At 59.1% G+C, this 22,612-nt stretch overlaps 2 protein-coding genes across 2 annotated transcripts; both read right to left on the minus strand.

Moving 5' to 3' along the window:
- Positions 1–22: 22 nt before the first annotated feature.
- ABCG4 (ATP binding cassette subfamily G member 4) lies at positions 23–7,687 on the minus strand. The gene is given in 17 exon segments (XM_058819103.1): positions 23–681; positions 763–881; positions 998–1,156; positions 1,680–1,780; positions 2,266–2,434; positions 2,547–2,645; positions 2,719–2,855; positions 2,985–3,099; positions 3,265–3,388; positions 3,638–3,783; positions 3,911–3,961; positions 4,234–4,366; positions 4,465–4,582; positions 6,785–7,020; positions 7,520–7,566; positions 7,569–7,622; positions 7,625–7,687. Coding segments are annotated over 17 exon segments (2,097 nt in total). The 3' UTR covers positions 23–455.
- A 5,812-nt stretch (positions 7,688–13,499) lies between these two features.
- HINFP (histone H4 transcription factor) lies at positions 13,500–20,142 on the minus strand. Its single transcript, XM_058819048.1, has 9 exons — positions 19,946–20,142; positions 19,042–19,268; positions 17,252–17,363; positions 16,648–16,800; positions 16,054–16,131; positions 15,821–15,941; positions 15,576–15,714; positions 15,356–15,480; positions 13,500–14,815 (listed from the first exon to the last, which is right to left on the minus strand). Exons 1-9 carry the CDS (start codon positions 20,112–20,114, stop codon positions 14,305–14,307), a joined length of 1,635 nt encoding a protein of 544 aa, XP_058675031.1. The 5' UTR covers positions 20,115–20,142; the 3' UTR covers positions 13,500–14,304.
- Positions 20,143–22,612: the final 2,470 nt, after the last annotated feature.

Genomic DNA, 22,612 nt, shown 5'->3' on the forward strand with positions numbered 1-22,612 from the left:
GGCCAGGACGAGGAACGGGCCCATGGCTGCACCTCCAGCTCTGCAGCTCCCTCCTGCCAGCCCAGCCCAGCCCAGCCCAGCCCCAGCTGCTGCTCCCCCTGCTCAGGGCAGGCTCCTCCCAGCCGTGCTGGGCACAAACACCTGGGCTGGGCTGTCCCTGCTGTCCCCAGGGCACAGACAGGGACAGCAAAGGGGGAGCCAAGCTCTGTCAGTCCTGGGGGAGACAGTGGCACATGCCAGGGCTGTACAAAACGTTTCGCAATGAAGAGTGTGTGTGTGGAAAGGTTAAAACAGTTCCGAGATGTCTCAAAACCCTTCTCGACTGAGCCAGGCCTGGCTGGCACCTCCCAGTGCCTCCACCACGGTCTGGGACCTGCAAGAGCACCGTGTCCATCTGCAGAACATCTCTCACAGCAGGCCAGGCCCGGGGACGGCACCGGGGCCCCACGGCCCCCTTATCTCTCAGATTTGACCTTGTACCTGAGCACCAGGTAAGCCAGGAGCCGCAGGATGACGAAGAAGATGCCCAGGATGAGGAAGTCCAGGTAGAGCTTGGCCTCCTCCACGTCCAGCTCCTGCAGGATCTTGATGGGCTTTTGGAAAGGGCAGAAGTCCTCGAGGCACTCCAGGTCCTCGCGCTCCATGGCGTAGATGGTGAGGATGACCCCCTCGAAGCCATACCTGGGGCAGAGCACACCTGAGGGTCACCAGGGGACCAGGGGAGCCCAGGACAGGGAGCTCTGGCCAGAGCCGGGGCCCCACCTGACGTAGGAGACGTAGGAGCTCCACTGCAGGTAGGTGGGGATGGTCTTGAAGCTGACGAAGAAGCCCGAGAAGAGCAGCACGGGGATGGCAGTGACAGGTCCCACAAAGGTGGCCACCTGGGGAACACAGGCCGCTGGGCGTCACATCCCTGCCCACCCACAGGCAGCACTTCACCCCAAACCCTCCCAGGGACCCTTGCAAATCTCCACGGAAGAGGCAAAGCCTGCCAGACCTGCAGGGAAGTGGAAGCAGCTCCGATGAGCAGCCCCAGGGACTGGGCCACCAGGGCGGTGGCGGTGGCCAGGGCGGAGAAGAGCAGGAAGCGCGTGGCCTCGGGGGGCTGGCCCGTCATCCAGTACACGATGCTGCAGTAGGCGATGGGGCAGATCACCTGCAGGGGACAGACAGACAGCCCTGCTGGGCCCCACGGCCATGCCCACCCCACCGACCCCACAGACACCACCCATGGCCATCCCCACCCCACAGACACCACCCTGCTGGGCTTCATGGCCATCCCCACCCCAGAGATGCCACCCTGCTGGACCCCATGGCCATCTCCACCCCACTGGCCCCACAGACACACAGCCCTGCTGGGCCCCACGGCCATCCCCACCCCAGAGACACAGCCCTGCTGTGCCCCATGGCCATGCCCACCCCACTGACCCCACAGACACCACTCACAGCCATCCCCACCCCAGTGACCCCACAGACACCACTCACAGCCATCCCCACCCCAGTGACCCCACAGACACCACTCACAGCCATCCCCACCCCAGAAACCTCACCCTGCTGTGCCCCATGGCCATCCCCACCCCACTGACCCCACAGTCACAGCCTGGGGCACTGGGCAGGGCCTGGCCGTGCCAAGGGTGGCGCAGCAGCACCAGGGTGGTACCAAAGGCACCAAAGCTCACCTGGAAGGGCACGTCTGCCATGGTCTTTGCCAGGTAATAGGCTTTGAGGCTGTACCAGTAGTTGAGGTGCTCCCTCAGGAACACGGTCATCTCCTGGGGGACTGCAGGGACACAGGGGGTGAGCAGCCAGCCATTCCCTGCCCTGGGGGGGCTCCAGCCCCTCTGACACCCGCCCTGCAGGTGGGGTGCACCAGGTAACCCCCAGCTGCATCATGAGAGGGTGCCCAAACCTTCCTTGGGGAAAAAAAATATCAGCGGCTGATACGGGGAACTTCCACGTGGAAAAGTCAGCTTGGGTGGGGCTTTTTACATATTTACATTTTCACAGATCAAAATAATAAAATATTAAAATTCCAGCATTCTGCTTTGAGCCAACAGGGGTCAAATTATAGCCAAATAAAGGGCAAAACTGCAACACAGGCAAACAGATGGCTTTCCCCTGTTAAAGTTTTTCTCTCCTCTCTTATTTTCTCCCTTTTGCCTGATCCCTCTGGCTCCCCACGCCCTGCCCAGCACACCCACAGTGCCACACAGCTGGAGCGCCCCTGGGAGCAGTGAGGGGATTTGGGGGCAGGGAGCTCCTTACAGGTGAGGATGGTGGGCATGAGGGCAGCGAACATGAGGAAGAGCATGGAGAAGAAGAGGAAGCCGGTGTTGTTGAAGACCTTGCCCGCGTCGTTGCCGATGTGCAGGTAGAGCAGCCCGATGAGCACCCCGATGCAGATGTGGGACATGAACCGCAGGTGGGTCAGCACCTGTGGGCACAGGGGGGCTCAGCACCCCAAAAACACCCCAAGGGAGCCAAGGACAGCCCATGGAGCTCCTTGGTGCTGCCAGGCCCCAAAGAGCCCAGCCCTGAGCCCTCACCGTGTCCCGCAGGATGCAGATGAAGGTTCTCTTGAAGAGGATGCAGAACTGAGTTGTGGCGCTGGTGGCGAATGTGTGGCTCTCGATGTGATCCACATCCTGCAGGAGCACAGGGACGTGGGTCAGCTTCTCACCACTGCTGGCACAGGTGGCTCCTCTGAGCCCCACTCACCGTCCCACACGTGGGGCACGATGAGTCTGCCTTGTCAGGGCTGCTCTTCTTCTCGGCCATGGTGCACATCCCGTTCTGGACGGCGCGGAACAGGACGGGGTTGAGGTCCCCGTACTCCCCTGAGGCCACCTCGATGACTGTGGAGGGGGACAGGACCCCTGAGAGGTGCTGAGCCAGCAGCACCCGGCAGGAAGGGCACGGGCAGCTCCCTTGGGCATCCTGGGAGGTTTGGGCAAGGGGTTTGGAGCTGGGGTGGGGGCACTCACTGAAGTCAGCGGGGTTGTGGTACGTGGGGCAGTGGAGGCCGAGGCCCTTCAGGTAGGGGATGAGGTTGGTCACGACGCCCTTGAAGATGCACTGGCCCTGGCTCAGGATGTAGAGCTGCAAGAGAAAGCCAGGATGTGGCAGGAGACGGGCAGCCAGGGCACTGCCACCCTCTCCTGACACAGGCCAGCCTTGCCACAAGAACCCAGCACAAATGGCTGCAGCCCACCCCTCCCGTGGCCTCTCTCCTTGGGGCCAGAGGGAGCCTGTGCCAGGCCAGACCTTGTCGAACATCTCGAAGAGCTTGGCGCTGGGCTGGTGGATGGTGCAGATGATGGTGCGCCCGCCCTGAGCCAGGGAGCGCATCAGGGACACCACCTGGAAGCAGGAGGCGCTGTCCAGCCCGCTGTGGCCGTGCAGGAGGGGTGGAGAGGAGAGAGAGACAGCAGAGAGAGAAGGGGAGAGTTGAGAGAGGCACAAGAACATCCTAAAGATGCCCCACTTGTGGGCACCCTCCCCTCAGATCCACACAGAGCAGCACCAGCCCCAGGGGCACAGTCCCATCCTGTGCTCAGGCGGGCACCAGAGGGCACTGACCAGGCCAGCAGGGGCAGCCCAGCTGGGCAGGCAGGGCTGGGAGCCCCTGTGGGCTCACCTGGTGGGCTCATCGAAGAACATGACGGGCGGGTTGTTGACCAGCTCCAGGGCGATGGCCAGGCGCTTGCGCTGTCCCCCCGACAGGGAGCTGGTGCGGGTGTAGGAGCACTCCAGCAGCCCCAGGGCCGTCAGGATCTCGTTCACCTGTCACACAGGCAAGGGTTTGGACAGGCTTTCATCCCCCTCCCTTCACCCCTGCCATCCCCTGCTCCCCTTGTCCCCATCCTGGGGAGAGCTGAGGGGGTCTGGGCCCACCCTCCCCGGCCCTTACCAGCTCCTTCTTCACCTCCTGCTTCTCACTCAGCTTCAGGTTGGCAGAGACCTGCAGGGAGAGGATGGCCAGGGAGACAGGACTGTCAGATGTAGAGAACAGAGCTGGCTGCACCATGATTCCACCCCTGACTGCTCAGCATGGAGGGAGCACAGACAGCAGGATTTTGTTCCTGCATCCCAGAGCCCTTGGAAATGCCCAGTGCTCGTGTGGGGTCAGTGCCCAGCAGGAGCCAGCCCACAGCATGTCCCCAGAGGATGTCCCTCAGCCCACAGCATGTCCCCAGAGGATGTCCCTCACCTCTGGATGTCCCCAGAGCTCACCATCATGGCCTCGAGCACGGTGAGGTGTGGCAGCAGCATGTCATCCTGCATGATGTAGCAGGACATCTTGCGGAAGGTGCGCAGGTCCCGCGGCCGCCCGTTCACCAGGATCTGCCCCTTCATGCCAGTCTCCCTGCAGGAGGGAGGGCAGGGGGATGCAGCACAGCCCTGCAGCACAGCCCTGCAGCACAGCCCTGCACCCCCAGCCCCCCTGGGCCCCCCCAGCCTCACCTGTAGCCAGCCAGGATGTTCATGAGTGTGGATTTCCCAGCTCCTGAGGGGCCCATGATCCCAATGAGCTCCCGCTGGCAGAACTTCCCCGACAGGCATTTCAGGAGAGTCTTGTACCCTGCAGGGGGAGAGCAGCAGGGGTTTGGCACTGCCACCCCAGCTCCTGGGGCACCTCAGGACCCCCGTGTGCCATGGAGGAGCTCTGTGTGCCCCATCAGCACCCCCAGGGCTTTGGCCACGGCAGCTGCCACCTCCAGCACGATCCCTGCCCCTGGTCCTTGGCTGATCCCGCTGATTCCCGGCGCTGAAGAAGCTCCTGACCTGGATCACAGCAAAGAGCGGGGAAATCCCCGGGTCAGGGCACTGAGCCGCTGAGGGAGATTACCAGGCTGCTCCTGGGTTTGTCTTCAGACGCCGATCCCCAAGGCCAGGGGCAGGGCCAGCCGGAGCAGGGCAGCGGGGGGCAGGCAGAATTCCCGATCCGGCTGCCGCCTTCATTGGCATTCGCGCTGTGGCACCCGGCAGCAGCCGCTGCTAGTCAGACCTGGAATTATCTCTGCTTTAAACGCGGCTGATTAGCATTTTCTGGCAGGAGGAACACGATGTGTCGGGAGCAAGGAACAAGCACAGCCTCGGGCTCTCAGGAGCCGCCCCTGAAATGGAGCCCTGGCTGGACAGGGATTGGTTTTGGGGGGTGATAACCCCATGGACCGAGCCTGAGCATCCCTCTAGCGGAACTGCGTCCCCTCTGTGCCCCACGGGGACAGCGCTGTGGGGCGAGGGCAGCAAAGCCAAGGTGGGGCAAGCGCAGGGACAGAGCAGTGACAGCCCCACCTCTCTGGGGAGCCCTGAGGCTTCTCCATCCCCAGGGAAGCGCATCCACCCCGTTCCTCCTTTGAGCCCCTCGGGGTCAGGACCCCCGTATCAGGAGGGGTCCCGCGGGCAGGGGGCGGTCAGGGAGAGGCCGGGGGGGCTGCGCAGGGTGGGCAGGGGCGAGCAGGGCCAGCAGCCCCCCCCCGGCAGCGCGCACGGCTCCGCACCGCGCATGCTGCTCACGTCGGCGCCACTGCAGCTTGCGCAGCGGTTACTCACGTTCATTGACTGCCAGTAACCTCCTGCTCGGCACAGCGGGCCAGCGGGGCCGGGGGATGTGGGCAAAGCCACCGCGACCCCCCGAAAGCCCCGCCAGCCTCGTCTGAACCGGGGGAACGAGGGGAGAAAAGCCCCCCACCCACCGCCACCCCAGGGACCCCCGGGTTTGCTCCCACCTGGCCCAGCTGCCCGAGCCTTCCCCCTCCCTCCCTCCCTGCAGGCCCTGGCCCGCTGGCAAGGAGCCGGTTCCTCCTGGGTGCTGGAGCACAACCCGCCCTGGCTGTGCCATGGATCCTTCTGGGATGCTTCCTCAGCATCCCGGGTAAACAGGGAGGCATCACCCCGGCTGATGTCAGGGATGCTCCCAGGGTGTTTCAGCGCCTCGGTTTCCCGAGCTTTGCACAGCCTGGGGATGGGGCAGAGCCCACCGGGTACTCCTGGCTGCCAGAGCCCCTCACTGAGCCCTGTGGCCTCCCTGCTCGTCCCCTCCTGCCTTCAGCTTCTGCAGATCAGTTCACCCTCCATCTTATCGGGCTGCCTGATTGGCATCCCATTAACTGAAAGCACTAATTAAAGCAGACTGCCACCCACCAGCCGCCATCTGCCTCCCCTCTCCCCTCCCTGAGCTCCTGGCCAGAGTCACTCACAGGGAGGGGGCCCCGGCCTGGGCTCACAGGGAGAGGAAATCCCCCACAAACCACACCCCACACCTGGCCAGGCTGGGAGCTGGGGCATCCTGCTGCATCCCACACAGACACCATACCCCAAACAGCACTGCTGGGGAACCCCATCCCATCCATCATACCCCAAACAGCAGTGCTGGGGTGTCTCATCCCATCCCATCCCATCCCATCCCATCCCATCCCATCCCATCCCATCCCATCCCATCCCATCCCATCCCATCCCATCCCATCCATCATACCCCAAAACAACAGTGCTGGGGAACACATCCCAGCCCCAAACAGCAGTGCTGGGGAAACCCACCCCATCCCATCCCAGGGTGTCTGCCCAGGCCAGAGGTTTCCCTGGAATTCTTTCTGCCTTCCCCTGGCATTGCCCAGCACAGGTTTCTCCCCCGCCCTCCCAAAGCACCCAGAACAAACACCCGGGCACAGAGAGCCCTGGCACTGGGAGCAGGGTGAGGTCATGGCGTGCAGAACAAGAATGGGCTGGGACAGCCCCGCGGGTCCCCTCCCCTCCCTGCCCTTCCCCACCCGGCAGCTCCTACCTCTCTTCCTCCACCAGGATCCCTCCCGCACGGAGTAGGACAGGTCGATGAACTCGATGTTGACAGCCGAGCGCTTGGGGAGGTGGGAGAACCTCTGCGCCTCCGTGATGTGGTTCTCCACCTTCTTCAGGTGCGTGGTGAGCAGCGGCGCGTCGGGAGGGCCGGCGTGGCACACCGTGTCCTCCAGGGCGATGGAGACGCAGGCGGGGTCCATGCCCTTCTCGGCCATCCTGCCGCTCTGTGGGGAGCGCACGGGGCTCGGCTGCTCTGCCAGGCACTGCAGGGACCGGCCCACAGCGAGTCCCGTCCCCGCTGCTCCTGCTGCCTCCGCTGTCCCCTCCGCCCGGCTGGGGCCGGCACCCACACCCGGCTGCGAGGATGGAGCGGCCGAGCCTGCGCCCAGGGGCTCGGAGCAGCGGGGTTTGGTTCAGCTCCACAGTCAATAATTGAGGCACCTCCTGCAGCTCGGTCCGGCTCTGCTGCCGGGGCTGCTCAACTTCCCCAGCCCCGGGGGCCCTGCCCCGGTCCCGTCTGTCCCGGTGGGTGCAGGATGGGAGGGGGGAGAGCTGATGTCCTGCCCTGTGCCTGGGGTCCCCAAGGACTCGCCGGGAACCAGCCCTGCGCTGGCCTTGGGGAACACAGCTATGAAACCCTAAACAAGCAGATGATTCCAGCTGGTTTCCTGGACAAAGCACTCCGTGCTCCTGGGGCAGAGCTGTCCTGGGTGCATCAGACCTCAGACAGTGCCTGGGGTCCCCCTGGGCTTGCTGGGAGAGCCTGAACACAACAGGGAGGGGGCCCTGCCGGTGCCATTCCTTCTCTGCCTTCCTCGGCTCATCATTTCGCCTTCCGGGCTCTTCCAGCACAGCCTCAGCGGCCAGGCCGGCACCGAGCCGGGGCCATGACGCTGATCCAGCTGCCCCAGCGCTGCCGTGCCCGCAGTGCTCCACAGCCGGCTGCAGCACGGCCGGCCCCGCTGGGCTCGGGGCTCTGCGGCGCCGGAGATGCTGAGCGGGCAGGGCGGGGAGCGCGGCTCTCCGAGGCCGCCGGGGGCTCGGGGATACCCCCAGGAACAGCAAAAGGAGCTCGGGCTGTGCCGGAGGGGCCGTGCCCTGCACCCAGCTCGCCTCCCAGCCTGGGGTCCCACCGCCGCCTCGCTAACCTACATTGGGCTGCGGGATGCGGGCAGCGCTCGCTGCGGCTGCAGCGCTCGCAGCGGCCCCTGCGAGGGGCGCCGGCAGCTGCGGGAGATCCCCCAGCCCAGCCCAGCCCAGCCCAGCCCTGCTGCAGGCAGACCCCGCTCAGGGCTGCAATGAAGCCAGCCCAGCCCCGGGGAAGGAGGGGTGGGGGTTCCCATCCCGAGGGTCCCCTCCCGGCATCCGCGGGGTGCAGGAACGGGGGGTTCGGGGGTGCTGCTGGGGGGCAGCGGGCTCGGAGCGGCCTCGGGCTCACCTTGACTCCTCCGGCTGGGCGTTCGCGGAGCGCTAAATCCCGCAAGCGGCTCTCGGCGGCTTAGCCCAGCCCCGAGGCGCGGGGTGGGGACGGGAAGGCTTTGCCCGAGGATGCTCTTCCTTCATCCGCGCTCCCCGCCGGCCCCCTCCATCCCCAGCCCCCCCGGGCCCGGCTCCGCTGCCGGCTCTCCCGCAGGCTCACCTGGCAGGGTGCGGGGCGGCGGCTCCGCTCCCGCAGCGCCCCCGCCTCGCCTCCTCCGTAGACAAAGGGGCGCTGCCCGGGGGGCCCGGCCGGGCTTGGCTCGGTTCGGTTCCGCCCGGTTCGGTTCGGTTGCGGTGCTCAGCGGCGGGAGCCGGGCTGGGCGCTGCCCCCGAGGGTGCCCGGCCCGGGTCTCCTCCCCATCCCTCCGCGGGGCTGGGTGGGCAGGGCGGGCGGGGGGCGCTCCGGCCCCGCAGTGTCCAGCGCTATCCCCGCAGTGTCAGCGGCCCCCGGCCGGGCTGCTCGGGGCTCCCCTCTCTCCCAGCCCCGTGGCCGGTGCTGCCGGGCGGGGAGCAGGATGGATGGATGGATGGATGGATGGGCTCTGCCCGGGCGGGCAGCGCTGCCAGGCAGCGAAAAAAATCCTCTTAAAGGGACCGGCCCTATTTCCTCTCGCCGCCTGCCAGCAGGCCCTGAGCATCCCTGAGCGCACGGGCGGGTTTGGCAGCGCTGCCTCCGCACCCCCCTGCACCCCAGGGCCCGCATTGCCCCCACAGCCCAAACCCCCCTCAGGGAGCCCCACACACCCCAAAGCTGCTCCTGCCCCCCAGACCCCTGTGCAGACCCCCCAGCACGGGCACAGTGGGCAGTCAGGGCTTGGGACAGCCAGGGGGTGACAGTTGGTCACAAAGGGGGTGGCAGGGGGTGTCCCTCCGGGGCTTTACCCCCAGCACACCCTCCCTGGTGCAGCTCGTCCTGCAGGATCCCCCTGCACCTCCCAGTACCACGCCTGGCTCCCTCCTCACTGTTACTCACACCTCGCACCCACCACAGCACTTAAACACCAGAGACATATGGAAATGAGTGGCACCAGCAAGAGTATTAATTAAAAAACCATCTGTTGAGCCAAGGAGAGCTTTCCCCACCCCCTGCCAGCTTAGGGCTGGGACAGATCTCAGGGCAGGATCCAGGCAGAGACTGGGGAGGGCACGAGGAGCAATCCATGGAGCCAAGCTCCTCATGGAGGCCTTAAGTCATCTTGTTCTGGAGCAAAAGGCACCAGGTGGGGCTCACCCAGTTCTCTCTGTACCCAGCTGCCTCCCAGCCCTGGGGCACTCCCTGTGTGCAGGAGCCAGCCCAGCCCTGCTCTGGGCAGTGCCACAGCCTTTCCTCCCTGCAGGGAATGGCCTGGGAATGAAATCCCTAAATCCCTAGCCCCTAAACCCCTTTCTGCTCAGCTGGGCCCAGGCTGGTGGCCATGAAACACCCAGCAGCCGTGGGGAGTCATTTCAAGGTGGGAGGAAACAGGGATGGAGCCCAGTGCCGTGGGGACCTTCACATCCCTCTAATCCCCAGCTGGGACCTTCCTAAAGTGGCCTTGTCCACAGCTGTGTCCCCACCCAGGACAGTGGCAGGGGGAGCCTGTCCTGGTTCTGTCATCTGTGTTCAGGGCTGCAGGAACAGAGCAGGCAGCAGAACCTCTTGGCATGACAGGAGAACCTGTGGGATTCCCTGCAAATATATTTTTAATGACCCGTGGCTGGTCCTCCAGCACCCTCAGCAGCGCCATCACTTGTGCTCCAGACCACCCTCTCCTTCCCTGGACAATAAAACTGCTTCCATCGAGGAGCCAGAGGTGTCCCCAAGGGGCACAGAGCTGTTCCTGGCTGCAGCCACATCTCCCCCTTTGTGGCCCCAAGCTGCTGGGAGGAGAAGCCCCTGCAGGAAGGGGCTCTCAGGACAGGACCACAGAGCCCCTGGCAGGAGCAGCCCCAGCAGCCATGCAGCAGCCTGTAGGACAGATTTTCCACCTGGGAGATGAGACCTTTCCCCTCTCTGCACTCCCAGGGAGGCTGCAGGGCAGTTTGATTCCTCAGCACTGGGTGCTGCAGCCCTGGCCAGGCTGCTCTGTCCCTGCTGTGGGGACAGGAGGCAGATGTTACACTGGCCAGGCTGCTCTGTCCCTGCCGTGGGGACAGGAGGCAGGTGCCACACTGGCCAGGCTGCTCTGTCCCCGCTGTGGGGACAGGAGGCAGGTGCCACACTGGCCAGGCTGCTCTGTCCCCGCTGTGGGGACAGGAGGCAGATGCCACACTGGCCAGGCTGCTCTGTCCCTGCCATGGGGACAGGAGGCAGGTGCCACACTCCTGCTGGCCCCAGCAAGTTCAGGGGGCAGCTCCAGCTCCCAGCTCAGGGCCTGGAATCCCCTGACACAGAGAAATCTCAACCTGCAGCACTGAAGGACAGGTATTTTGCACCAGGCACAGGTCCAGGCGCTGCCTCCCCCCTAAGAGGGGCTCTGAGCCCCCTCTGGGAAGCAGCCAGGGAAATGGGTGATGGCACCCCCAGATCCCAGCACCTGCTGCTCCCAGAGCATCCCCTGGCCCTGGAGAGTCTGGGGTGATCCCCCCTGCAAGAGTGAGTCCAGAACATCTCAGATGACATCCTCAGGACAGACAGAGCTTGTGGAAGGAGCACAATGGAGACACTGGTGAAGGGAAGGAGAACCCAGGCTCGAAACCTCCCTCAGCGCAGTGGTGACAGCCCTGGCTGGCCCAGCTCTACCTGGAAGAACCTGAGGAGAGCAAAGACAGGATTTTGAGCTGTTGGCATCTCCCATCTCCCAGCGCCAGCCTTCCCCTCGCACCGGGCAGTGCCACCCAGGGCTCACCGCAGGGCACGTGGCAGTCGCACTCGCAGATGTCGCAGCGCTGGAACCAGCGGGGCCAGCCCGACAGCTTGGTGACACAGCCCGAGATTTTGATGCAGCCGCGGCTGGGGGAGGCTCCCAGGTGCTCCTGGCTGCCGCACGACGAGGAGCACCGGCCCGTGAGGTCCCGCTCGCTGATCTGGATGCGGCCCCGCAGGCAGATCCCTGGGGGGCAGAGCCCATCACGGGGGGCTCACCTGGGGCGGGGAGGGTTCGGCGCCGTGCCTGCAGCCCTGGTACCCCCGCGATACTCACGGAGAGCTCACCCAGAGCCCACCAGGGCAATGAGGGTTCGGGGCCGTGCCTGCAGCCCCGGTACCCCCGGGATACTCACGGAGAGCTCACCCAGAGCCCACCAGGGCAATGAGGGTTCGGGGCCGTGCCTGCAGCCCCGGTACCCCCGGGATACTCACGGAGAGCTCACCCAGAGCCCACCAGGGCAATGAGGGTTCGGGGCCGTGCCTGCAGCCCCGGTACCCCCGCGATACTCACGGAGGCAGGAGGGCTTGGGGCTCCATCGCCCGTCGGACTGGCAGGCGCTGGCGGGGTCCCCCAGCAGCACGAAGCCGGGCCGGCAGCTGTAGCGCACCACGGAGCCCACCCACCAATCATTGCCGTGAACCACCGAGTTAAAATCCGCCTCGGGCCGCCCGCAGTTCACTGAGGACAGGGATGGAGCCAGGGTGGCAGCCTGGGCAGGGGGCAGGGGTCCCCAGGGCTGAGGGGACAGGGGCTGCGCCCTTCTGGCCACGGGACAGCCGCAGGGGTCACCGGGCAGGGCCGAGCGTGCCCCAGGCTGTGTCCCCGCCTGGCCCAGGCTGCTGGAGGCGCTCACACTTTGTGTAAGTGTGGCACAAAGCCCTGCAGCATCCCCAGGGATCCCCCGGCTTTACCTCTGCAGAAGGATTTGTAGCCCAGCCAGCAGCAGCTGCCGTTCCCACACTGGCTCCTCTTCAGCTCCTTGTGCCGCCCCTTGCAGCCCCCCAGGCAGATGGGGGCCGTGCCAGACCAGTACGTGTCCAGGTCTCCTGGGGCCACCGGGGCAAGGACACCACTGCCAGCCCTGCCCAGCCCTCCTGGGGCCATTGGGGCAAGGACACCACTGCCAGCCCTGCCCAGCCCTCCTGGGGCCATTGGGGCAAGGACACCACTGCCAGCCCTGCCCAGCCCTCCTGGGGCCATTGGGGCAAGGACACCACTGCCAGCCCTGCCCAGCCCTCAGAGCCCCACAGGGCGGTGCTGGAGCCCACAAAAGCCACCCCATCCCTCCCCAGCCCTGCTGTGAGTGCAGCCACTCAGCTCCCACGTCCCTGTGCCAAGCCTTGCTCTTGCTCTTTACTGGGCACCCCATAAACCTTTCCCTCATGCCCCAGGCCCCCCGTTACCTTCTGGCTCCTGGCAGGAGGTGAGCGTGGCCAGCACGGCGAGGAAGAGGAGGCCCAGTGCCATCATCTGCCTCCTCCCCTCGCCCCTCCAAGCCCAGAGCCCTCTGTGCTCGCCCAGGAGAAAGTGAACTTGGTTTGCACACACCCCCCAGGCCCGGGATGCTGCAGGACAGGGGGGAGGGAGGGGACATTGCCTTTAATGCCAATCCTCTCCCCAGCAGATAATCCCTGGCAGCTGAGCCTGCCCGAGGCGGTGTTTAAAGGGACACTCCAGCAGCAGCCCCAAGGCAGCAGCAGCAGCACAGCCCAGCCTGGGAGCTGCAAACAGAGCCAGGCTGGAAGTGCTGCGAGTGCAAACCTGGCACGGGGCCCTTCTGTCCTGCCCTCGAGGGCAGCTGAGCCCAAGGCAGGGGCCAGGCTGGGCAAGGCAAGTGCCCAGGGCAGGGATGCTGTGCCCCCAGCAGTGTGTGCTCCCAGGGACAGCTCCTGCCTCTCCCTGCAGCTCTGGGATCAAGGGGTTTCCCCCAAAATCCAGAAATTCCAGCAGCTTTTGCTCAGCTGCTTGAGAGGGAGCAATGGGGGAAGTCGGTGCCCAGCCAAGAGCAGCACTGTGTCCCCCTGGGCACATCACCTCCACACACAGGGCAGGGAGGGCACCCCAGGGACCCCAAATTCACTGTCCTTGTCCAGCCACTCAATAAAGGATGAGCTGGCTCTGCTCCCAGGCCCAGGATACTCCCTGTATTCAAACAAACCCTGGGGAGGCACCAAAACTCAGCCCCACAGCAGGAACAGAGTGCCAGAGCTAAACCTGGCCCTGCAGTGCCACCTCTGGGGAGCAGCACACTGCAGTGCCAGCTGCACAGTGCCAGGAGAGCCTGGCAGCTCCCCAGTGCCCACCTCCCACCCTGCACCACCCCACAGCACGGCTGGCAGGGCTGGGGCTGAGCACAGAAACACCAGACACTGCTGGGCCTGGCAGCCTGATGTTTATTTGTCTTGCCAAAGCACACCCTGCCCAAGCAGGAGCCCAAACCCCAATGTGGGGAGGACACCTAGGGGATGCCAAAAGCAGCAAGAAGCTCCCAATGTCCCAGTGCTGCCCTGGCCTCCTCCCAGAGCTGGTTCTGGGATCAGGGGAGCAAACACCACCAGCAGCAGCAGGTGAGACAGGAAATGTGTGCAGGAAGTGCTGATGAAGGCATGAAACCCCTGGAGAAGGCATGGATGGGGCAGGACAGGCCTGCCAAGGGCCACACATGTTCCCAGGGAAGAGGTTCAGCACCAGAGTGTGCTCCACACACCATCCTGCCCGGGGAACGGGCTCAGAAGGGCACAGCTGGTGAGCACTCCACCCTGCCAAACCTCCCAGAAGGGTGGGGGAACCCTGACAGACCCCAATCCCCAAAAGGAGGAGGCAGACAGCTCCGTCCAGCTCAGATCACTTGGTTCACACCTGGGGGACGTGTCCCTCCCCTCTCCCCATGCTGACCAGAACCAGCAGCACATCCTCAAGCCCTCTTCCAGCAGCACATCCCAGGAGGCTGAAACTGTGCTGCAGAGGGGCAGCCTCTGACAGGATCTGGATGCCCTGCAGCCCCTCACAGGATCTGGATACCCTGCAGCCCCTCACAGGATCTGGATACCCTGCAGCCCCTCACAGGATCTGGATACCCAGCAGCCCCTCACAGGATCTGGATGCCCAGCAGCCCCTCACAGGATGTGGATGATGCCCAGCAGCCCCTCACAGGATGTGGATGATGCCCAGCAGCCCCTCACAGGATGTGGATGCCCAGCTCCTCAGCTGTTTTCTGCAGCCTGTCCATGACGTTCTCCTCCAGCTCCAGGGCTGCAGTGCCCTGCTGCTCCGAGGCTGTGCTGGCCAGCACGTAATAGACAGTCTCACTCTGGCCCTGCTCGTTGGTCCTGCTCACCACACGGATGATGGGGCTGCTGCTGCTGCTGCCTCCTTGCTCTGAGGAGGAGGAGGATGAGGAGGCAGCTCCTGGAAAGGGGCTGGGCCGTGCTGGCTCAGGGCTGGGAGCAGAGCACAGGGCAGGGGGCACAGGCAGCTCTGATGTGTTCTCTGCTGGGGCAGGGTTTGCTGGAGGCTCCAGAAGGATTCCCTGCAGGCTGCCCTCGCCCTCAGGCAGCACCATGCGCTCGCTGGAGCCATCCAAGGCCTCCCCACGCTTCTCCCTGTCCTTGAGCAGCTGCTCTGTGAGCTCCACGCTCTCGTAGCGCACCAGCTGCAGCCTCATGTAGCCGTCCTCGTGCTCCCTGTACCTGGGCACAGACAGGAGGGGTCAGCCTGGCACATTCCCCTTCCCAGGAGATGGGCAGCAGCCAGGGGAAGGGCACAACAGCCAAGGTTCAATCCCCGTGCGGCACAGATGGTGTTTCAGCCTCTAGTCCCAAAGGCACACCCATGTGGCAGCTTCTGAGCTCTGTGCCAGGCACAACGCCCTCCCCAGCCCACCTCCTTCCACCACTCTGCTTCACTGGGACCATTTCATGTCCATCCTCTTCCCCTCCCAGCTTTCAGGCTCTGGAAACCCTCTGGAGTTTCCTACAAGGGGTGCAGCAGAGGTTTCTGTCCCAGGACTGATCTCTCTAGAGGGGGACATCCTGCCAAGCTCAGAAGTGTCCCAGCAGAGGGAGCAGTGATGGCAGCACTGCCCTGGAGCTGCCAGCCAGCACTGCTCAGAGCCCACTGAACATTTACTGCCCTCCCAGCCACTGGGAAAGGGTCCTGAACACATTTACAGAGCCCAGGCACTGCCAGCACCACGCAGGATGCACTGAGGAGCTGCAGCTGAGCAGTACCTGAAGCGAGGATGTCCTGAGGGCCATTTGAACTGGTGCTTCTTCCTGAGGTGCACAGTGAGGTTGTTCCCCCGTGTGAAGCACTTGTCACACACGTGGCACTTGTACCTGGGCTCGGAGTCACCCTGAGAGACGCAGAGCGATGTCAGCACCCACAGGGGCAGGGAAGGACACAGAAAGCTCTCTGAGAAGAGCAATGCAAGCTCTGCTGCCTTCCCACCTCGTGGACCCTCCTGTAGTGCAGTTTGATGGAGCAGAGGGAGCGAGCAGAGAAGCTGCAGGCCTCGAACTCGCAGCGATACGCCGGCTCCTTGCTGTGCGTGTCCAGGTGCTTCCGCAGGTCAATGAGGTTCTTGCAGCTGGAAGCACAAGGTGAGGGAACAGAGCTGCAGCACACACACACACACACACACACACACACAGGCCTCTGGGGGGTCTGGGGAGGGGGCCAGCCCTGGCCCTCACCTGTAGTCACAGTAGTCACACTTGAAGGGGCGCTCCTCGCTGTGGCGGAAGCGGATGTGGTTGCGCAGCGACGAGGGCAGCGGGCAGGTCATGTCACACAGGGGGCACTTGTAGTGGTTCACTGGGCCAAAAACAGGGAGAGATGTCAGCCCAGAGCAGGGCAGGGCAGAGCACATAGCCCATGGGCTGAGCTGGGAGCAGGGCCACTCACTCACTCACTCTCACTCACTCACCGTGGTTCCTCATGTGGTCGCGGAGCAGCCTCTCGGTGGCGAACCTCTTGGAGCAGTGGGAGCACTGAAACCTCTGCTCTGCACCAGGGGCAGGGAGGCCACAGGGGACATCAGGGCAGGAAGAACAGCACAAGGAGCAGTGAGGAGAGGGGTTCCAGGGGGCTGCAAACCCTGGTGGGCAGCCCTGGGTCCCCGCAGGAGGAACAGCCTCCATCCTGCCTCTGCCAGGAGACACTTCCCAGGGGACACAGACTAAAGGTGGGCCAGGGGAGGTTCAGGTGGGATTTCAGGAGGAATTTCTTCAGGGAAAGGATGGTCAGACGCTGGAAGGGACTGCCAGGCCCTGCCCCCTCCCCTTTGAGGCCCTGCCCACTCACTGGTGCTGCCCAGGGGGGTGGGAGAGTCCCTCCCCTCATGGCTGGCTCACACGGTGAGGATCAATCCCAGTGGTCTTTTCCCATCTCAGTGATTCTGGGGCTGCCATCACTCAGCAGCCAAGCACACCCTGCCCTTGGCTCACAGGGTTTAGGCACCTCCAGCAACCCCACCAGCCCAGGGCAGCCTTCCCCAGCCCCTCCCTGCCCCAGGGCTTACGCTCCAGGGCAGTCTGGCGGCGGATGTGGTCGAAGAACTTGGTGTTGTTGGCAAACATGCCCCCGCAGGTGGGACAGGCCACCACCTTCTCCTGCGTGTGGCTGCGCAGGTGCTCCCGCAGCTTGCAGCGGCCCTTGAAGCTGCAGTTGCAGTCTGGGGAGGGACAGCACAGCTGAGAGCCCTCCCAAAGGACACAGCCTCACTCAACAGCAGATTCCTCATCCTGTTTGGGCCAGCAAGGCTCCAAAATCCCCACAGAGCAGGGTGAGATCAGCACAGGGAGATCACAAGTGGTTCTAGCACAGTACAACCAGTGTGGCCCCTCAATCAGTTAAAGCAATTGCAAATAGAAGAAATTAATGAAAAAAGTCAAAGTAAAATAAATCAGCTGTAGCCTTTTCTCCAAGGTACTGATTACACATAAATAGGAAGTTCTGAGCACTCAAGTGGATTCCCTGAGGGAACTTCTGCAGGAATCTTTCATGGTCAAAACCATGGAATTTGAAAACCTATTTTTGAAGGCCAAGGGGCTCTCTGAAACCTGTTCCCATGTTTGCCACCCAGCCCAAAGCTGTGAGGAGAGGCCCTGCAGGCTCCCACAAACCTTTCCAGCCACAGAGCAGCACGTGGTTCTCCTTCCCTGCTGCCTTGTACTCGGAGCAGAAGCTGTGATCCTCCACGTGCCGGTAGAACCACTCGGGGTTGTCAAACGACCTCTGAGGGGACAAGGACACACAGGACAGGGTGAGACAGACCAGAACAAACCCAGATGCTCCCACATGGCTCCAGACAGAGCCTGTAGTTGTGCAGCACAGCGGCAGAGATGATATTTTTGCCGTGACAATGGGAGAGAATGATGCATCTGACTCCACCTTATCAGAAGACTAATTAATTACTTTATTATACTGTCTTATTCTATGTTATATTGCACTATGTTACATTACAGCTAAACCGAATCTGCCAAGCCCTCAACTGCACTGAATCTCATGACTGTCAGCCCACAGTCCTGACACACACACACCTGGCCCTGACAGGCCAAGGAACCAAAACCCCACCACTGTGGGTAAACAATCTCCACGTTGCATTCAGCTTTGGCACAAACACAGGCACAGCAAATGAGATAAGAGTCGTTGTGATCATTCTCTGAGGTTCAGAGAATGTGAAACCCAGGAATATTCTTGGGAAGAACGGTGCCTTGCTTTTCTCTGTGAAGAGAAATGTGGTAACATGTCACGGTCACATTTCCTGAAAAATCCCTTTGCCAGGATTTCTTCTCCAGGGAAGCTGAGAAGCCTCAGAGAAAAATGAAACCAATAATTATCTGATTGCTTCTCCTGTGTTTGGCTGCTTTGGAATGTGGTCTGCAGATTTTTTATCCAACTGGTCATTGTTTGATTGGCCATTAAGTAAAAACAATTCACATGAAACCGATCATGGCCAGCTGTGTCAGACTTTGAGGAGTCAGTCATGAATTTTTATTATTCATTCTTGTTAAGCCTTCTGTCTGTATCCTTTCTCTTTCCTTAGTATAGTTTTAGTATAGCATATATATTATATATATATATATAATATGTATAATATAATGCAATGTAATGTAATATAATACCATGTAATATACAATGTAATGTAATGCAATGTAATATAATAAATATAATATATCAGCCTTCTGAGAACATGGAGTCAGTCATGAATTTTTATTATTCGTTCTTGTTAAGCCTTCTGTCTGTACCCTTTCTCTTTCTTTAGTATAGTTTTAGTATAGCATAATATAATATAATGTAATGCAATGCAATGTAATATATAATGTATGTGATATAATGTAATATGATGTGATATTATGTAATATTATGTAATAGAATGTAATATAATGTAACATAATATAATATAATGTTATATTATATTACATTATATTATATTTACACATTCATATATATTAATGTATATATAAATGTATAAAACATATTATATATATTATATATAATATTAATGTATAGTATAACATATAAATATATTAACTATAATAAAAATAATTAATATTTATTATATATTAATTATAGATTAGTATATATTAGTATGTATAATATATAATGTATAATATAATATAATATAATATAATATAATATAATATAATATAATACAATGCAATACAATGTAATAGAATGCAATGTAATAGAATGCAATGTAATACAATGTAATAGAATGCAATGTAATATAATATAATATAATATAATATAATATAATATAATATAATATAATATAATATAAGCAATATAAGATAATATCACTAATATAATATAACAGCGAATCAGCCCCTGAGCACATGGAGTGGGACTCACTCCTGTCCCAGCCCCTCCTGGGCTCCCCCACAGCAGCCCCCCGTTGCCCGGCCCTCACCTCGCAGTACTCCCAGAGGCACAGGAAGCTCTCCTGGATCTCGGGGATGATGTTGTGGCTCTGGAAGTCCAGCTGGCAGTGGCTGAGCTCTGCCTGGCCCTGCAGGGCCCTCAGCCCCCACTGCTTCAGCTTGGTGTGGTAGCAGTGGAAGTAAACGTGGCGCACCAGCTCGGCCGAGCTCGCCGGGGAGCAGAAACCACAGTCCTGCCACAGGCACGTGTACTCCTCTGCAACGGACAGACAGACTGCTGCAACCGACAGACAGACAGACTGCTGCTCTGCAACAGACAGATGCTCTGGAACACAGACAGACAACTGCTCTGGAACACAGACAGACAGCTCCTCTGCAACTCAAACTGCTCCTGTGGAACACAGACCGACAGACAGCTCCTCTAGAACAGACAGACTGCTCCTCTGGAACACAGACCGCTCCTTTGGAACACACACACACAGACAGACAGACAGCTGCTCTGGAACACAGACCGCTCCTTTGGAACACAGACAGACAGACAGACAGACAGACAGTTGCTCTGGAACCCAGACCGATCCTCTGGAACACACACAGACAGACAGACAGACAGACAGCTGCTCTGGAATCCAGACCGCTCCTTTGGAACACAGACAGACAGACAGACAGTTGCTCTGGAACCCAGACCGATCCTCTGGAACACACACAGACAGACAGACAGACAGCTGCTCTGGAACCCAGACCGCTCCTCTGCCCCACACAGGCACAGCTCGAAGGTCTCTCTAAGCAAATCCGCTCCTCAAGTCCCTTCCCTCTCGCAGTCCTTGTGCTGCTGCTGCCTGCGAGCACAGCCCGACCTCCCTGGCTGTCCCTCCTGTCCGGGGCTCGTGCAGAGCCACAGGGCCTCCCTGAGCCTCCCTTTCCCCAGGGCCTCACCCAGCGGGTCCATGTCGGCGCTGGGCCCGCCGGAGCCGGGCAGGTGCTGCTGCAGGTGCTGCGCCACATGCGCGCAGAACTGCTCCATGCCCGAGGCCACGAAGGAGCACTGCTGCCACTCGCACTGCAGCACCACGGCCGCCTTATCGCCCGCACGGCCGGGAGCCATGGCCGGGCTGCTGCGGGGCCGCCCGGGGCTGCCGACCCCGCCCGGAACCGGCGCCGGGCCCGGCGGGAGCCGCGGGCTGCGGGGAGAGCGGCGCCGCCAGCCCGGCCCGCCTCGGCCCCGCGGGGGGCCCTGCACCGCGACGCACCGCGCGCGCCCGGCCGCCAATCAGCGGGCAGGAACCCGCTGACTGTGCCCGGCGGCTGAGAGGTCCCGCCGGGAAGCAGCGCTGTGGCACAAAGGTTCCCACGCTGTTTAGGGTCGTGGGTAATGGCAGTGTGGAAACGCCAATCGCTCGCTTTTAAAATTTAAAGACTTTAATAGTAATAAAATAGTAATAAAAATAGAAATATAATTAGAGTAATAACAATTTGGACAATTTGGGTTAGGACAATATGAGACAATAAGAACAAAGAGTTACAGACAGTCCGGACAGTCCGAGTACCTTTTCTTGGTAAAATAAGCCCAAAAAAGGACCCACATTAACAGAGGATTAACCATTAAAAGCAACAGCCTGTTGCATATTCATACAGCTCATCCATGATGCATAAATTCCATTCAAACACAGGATTCTGGCTGGGCAGTGTCAGCTTCTTACCCTGAATCCTGGCGGCGTCGCTAAGCCTGAGCGAGGCAGGAAGAAGTTCGTTTCTTCTGATAAGGAAGCAATAAATTTACTCCCTTGTCCGAATAAGTTAATAATAAATAAATAAATAAATAAATAAATAAATAAATAGAAGAATTCCCTTTTTCTCTGAAAGATTTAGGTGTCCTGTGGCTGCTATCTCACAGCAAGTCCTTCCTTAAAAAAGGTATCTTACCTAGCATCGTTTCTATTTTAACATTTTGTTATAACCTAAAACTATATTTAACACAGCACTTAAGAGAATTAACACAGCATCACTTTCTAACACAACACATAGAATATTCATTTGAATATTTGTGAAAAGCCAATCATAAAATACCCATTTTATTGTTTACATTTCGTTTCTGAGGCTTCTCAGCTGCTCAGGACAAAAGATCCTAGCAAAAGGATTAAAGGATTTTTCATAAAATGTCTGTGACGCCCAGAGTGTGTCGTGCCAACACACAACAGCCTCTGCCCTGATCTGAGTGGCAAACACGTGCCCAACTCCACCAAACTCCCCAGAAAATGCGGGTGTGATGATTTTTGAATAGAAAACCCCACGCAAGAGGTTTTCATCTCAAAGAAGCCTGGCTGAGCTTTTGTTCTCTCTCTGTTTTCAATAGAATTGCTTTGCAGCCAGCACAGCAAACACCTGCCCTGAGCAGCCACAGGATGGGGATTTAACCGTGTGAAAAATGCCAATCACTTGTTTTTAAAAATTTAAAAGTAATAAAATGGTTATAAAATTTCCCCTTTCCTTTCCTTTCCTTTCCTTTCCTTTCCTTTCCTTTCCTTTCCTTTCCTTTCCTTTCCTTTCCTTTCCTTTCCTTTCCTTTCCTTTCCTTTCCTTTCCTTTCCTTTCCTTTCCTTTCCTTTCCTTTCCTTTCCTTTCCTTTCCTTTCCTTTCCTTTCCTTTCCTTTCCTTTCCTTTCCTTTCCTTTCCTTTCCTTTCTTTTCCTTTCCTTTCCTTTCCTGAAATTTCCTGAAATTTCCTGAAATTTCCTGAAATTTCCTTTCCTTTCCTGAAATTTCCTTTCCTGAAATTTCCTTTCCTGAAATTTCCTTTCCTTTCCTGAAATTTCCTTTCCTTTCCTTTCCTGAAATTTCCTTTCCTGAAATTTCCTTTCCTTTCCTGAAATTTCCTTTCCTGAAATTTCCTTTCCTTTCCTTTCCTTTCCTGAAATTTCCTTTCCTTTCCTTTCCTGAAATTTCCTTTCCTGAAATTTCCTTTCCTTTCCTGAAATTTCCTTTCCTTTCCTTTCCTGAAATTTCCTTTCCTTTCCTGAAATTTCCTTTCCTTTCCTGAAATTTCCTGAAATTTCCTTTCCTTTCCTTTCCTGAAATTTCCTTTCCTGAAATTTCCTTTCCTGAAATTTCCTTTCCTGAAATTTCCTGAAATTTCCTTTCCTGAAATTTCCTTTCCTTTCCTTTCCTGAAATTTCCTTTCCTTTCCTGAAATTTCCTTTCCTTTCCTGAAATTTCCTTTCCTGAAATTTCCTTTCCTGAAATTTCCTTTCCTTTCCTGAAATTTCCTTTCCTGAAATTTCCTTTCCTTTCCTGAAATTTCCTTTCCTTTCCTGAAATTTCCTTTCCTGAAATTTCCTTTCCTTTCCTGAAATTTCCTTTCCTTTCCTTTCCTGAAATTTCCTTTCCTTGTCCCTTCCCTTCCTTTCCCTTAAATTTCCTTTCCTGAAATTTCCATCCCTGAAATTTCCTTTCCTTTCCTGAAATTTCCTTTCCTTTCCTGAAATTTCCATGGAATGTCAGCTCAGGCAGGAAGGAGCTCCTGGGGAAGGACCCACACTGACCATGCAAAGTGGAGCCAAACACAGATCCAGGGATTTGCATTTAAGCAAATCCCAAACGAGGCACG

The sequence above is a fragment of the Ammospiza caudacuta genome, chromosome 23, assembly GCF_027887145.1.
Source record: "Ammospiza caudacuta isolate bAmmCau1 chromosome 23, bAmmCau1.pri, whole genome shotgun sequence".
Lineage (NCBI taxonomy): Eukaryota > Metazoa > Chordata > Aves > Passeriformes > Passerellidae > Ammospiza > Ammospiza caudacuta.

What these genes read in the sequence shown, in the direction of transcription:
- HINFP (XM_058819048.1), bottom strand. Translation starts at nt 20,114, where the DNA reads ATGGCTCCCGGCCGTGCGGGCGATAAGGCGGCCGTGGTGCTGCAGTGC. An exon ending in CGCCGACATGGACCCGCTGG is followed by an intron (nt 19,269 to 19,945) that starts GTGAGGCCCTGG and finishes TGTCCGTTGCAG; the next exon opens with AGGAGTACACGTGCCTGTGG. An exon ending in TGTGACTACTGTGACTACAG is followed by an intron (nt 15,715 to 15,820) that starts GTGAGGGCCAGG and finishes TTGTGCTTCCAG; the next exon opens with CTGCAAGAACCTCATTGACC.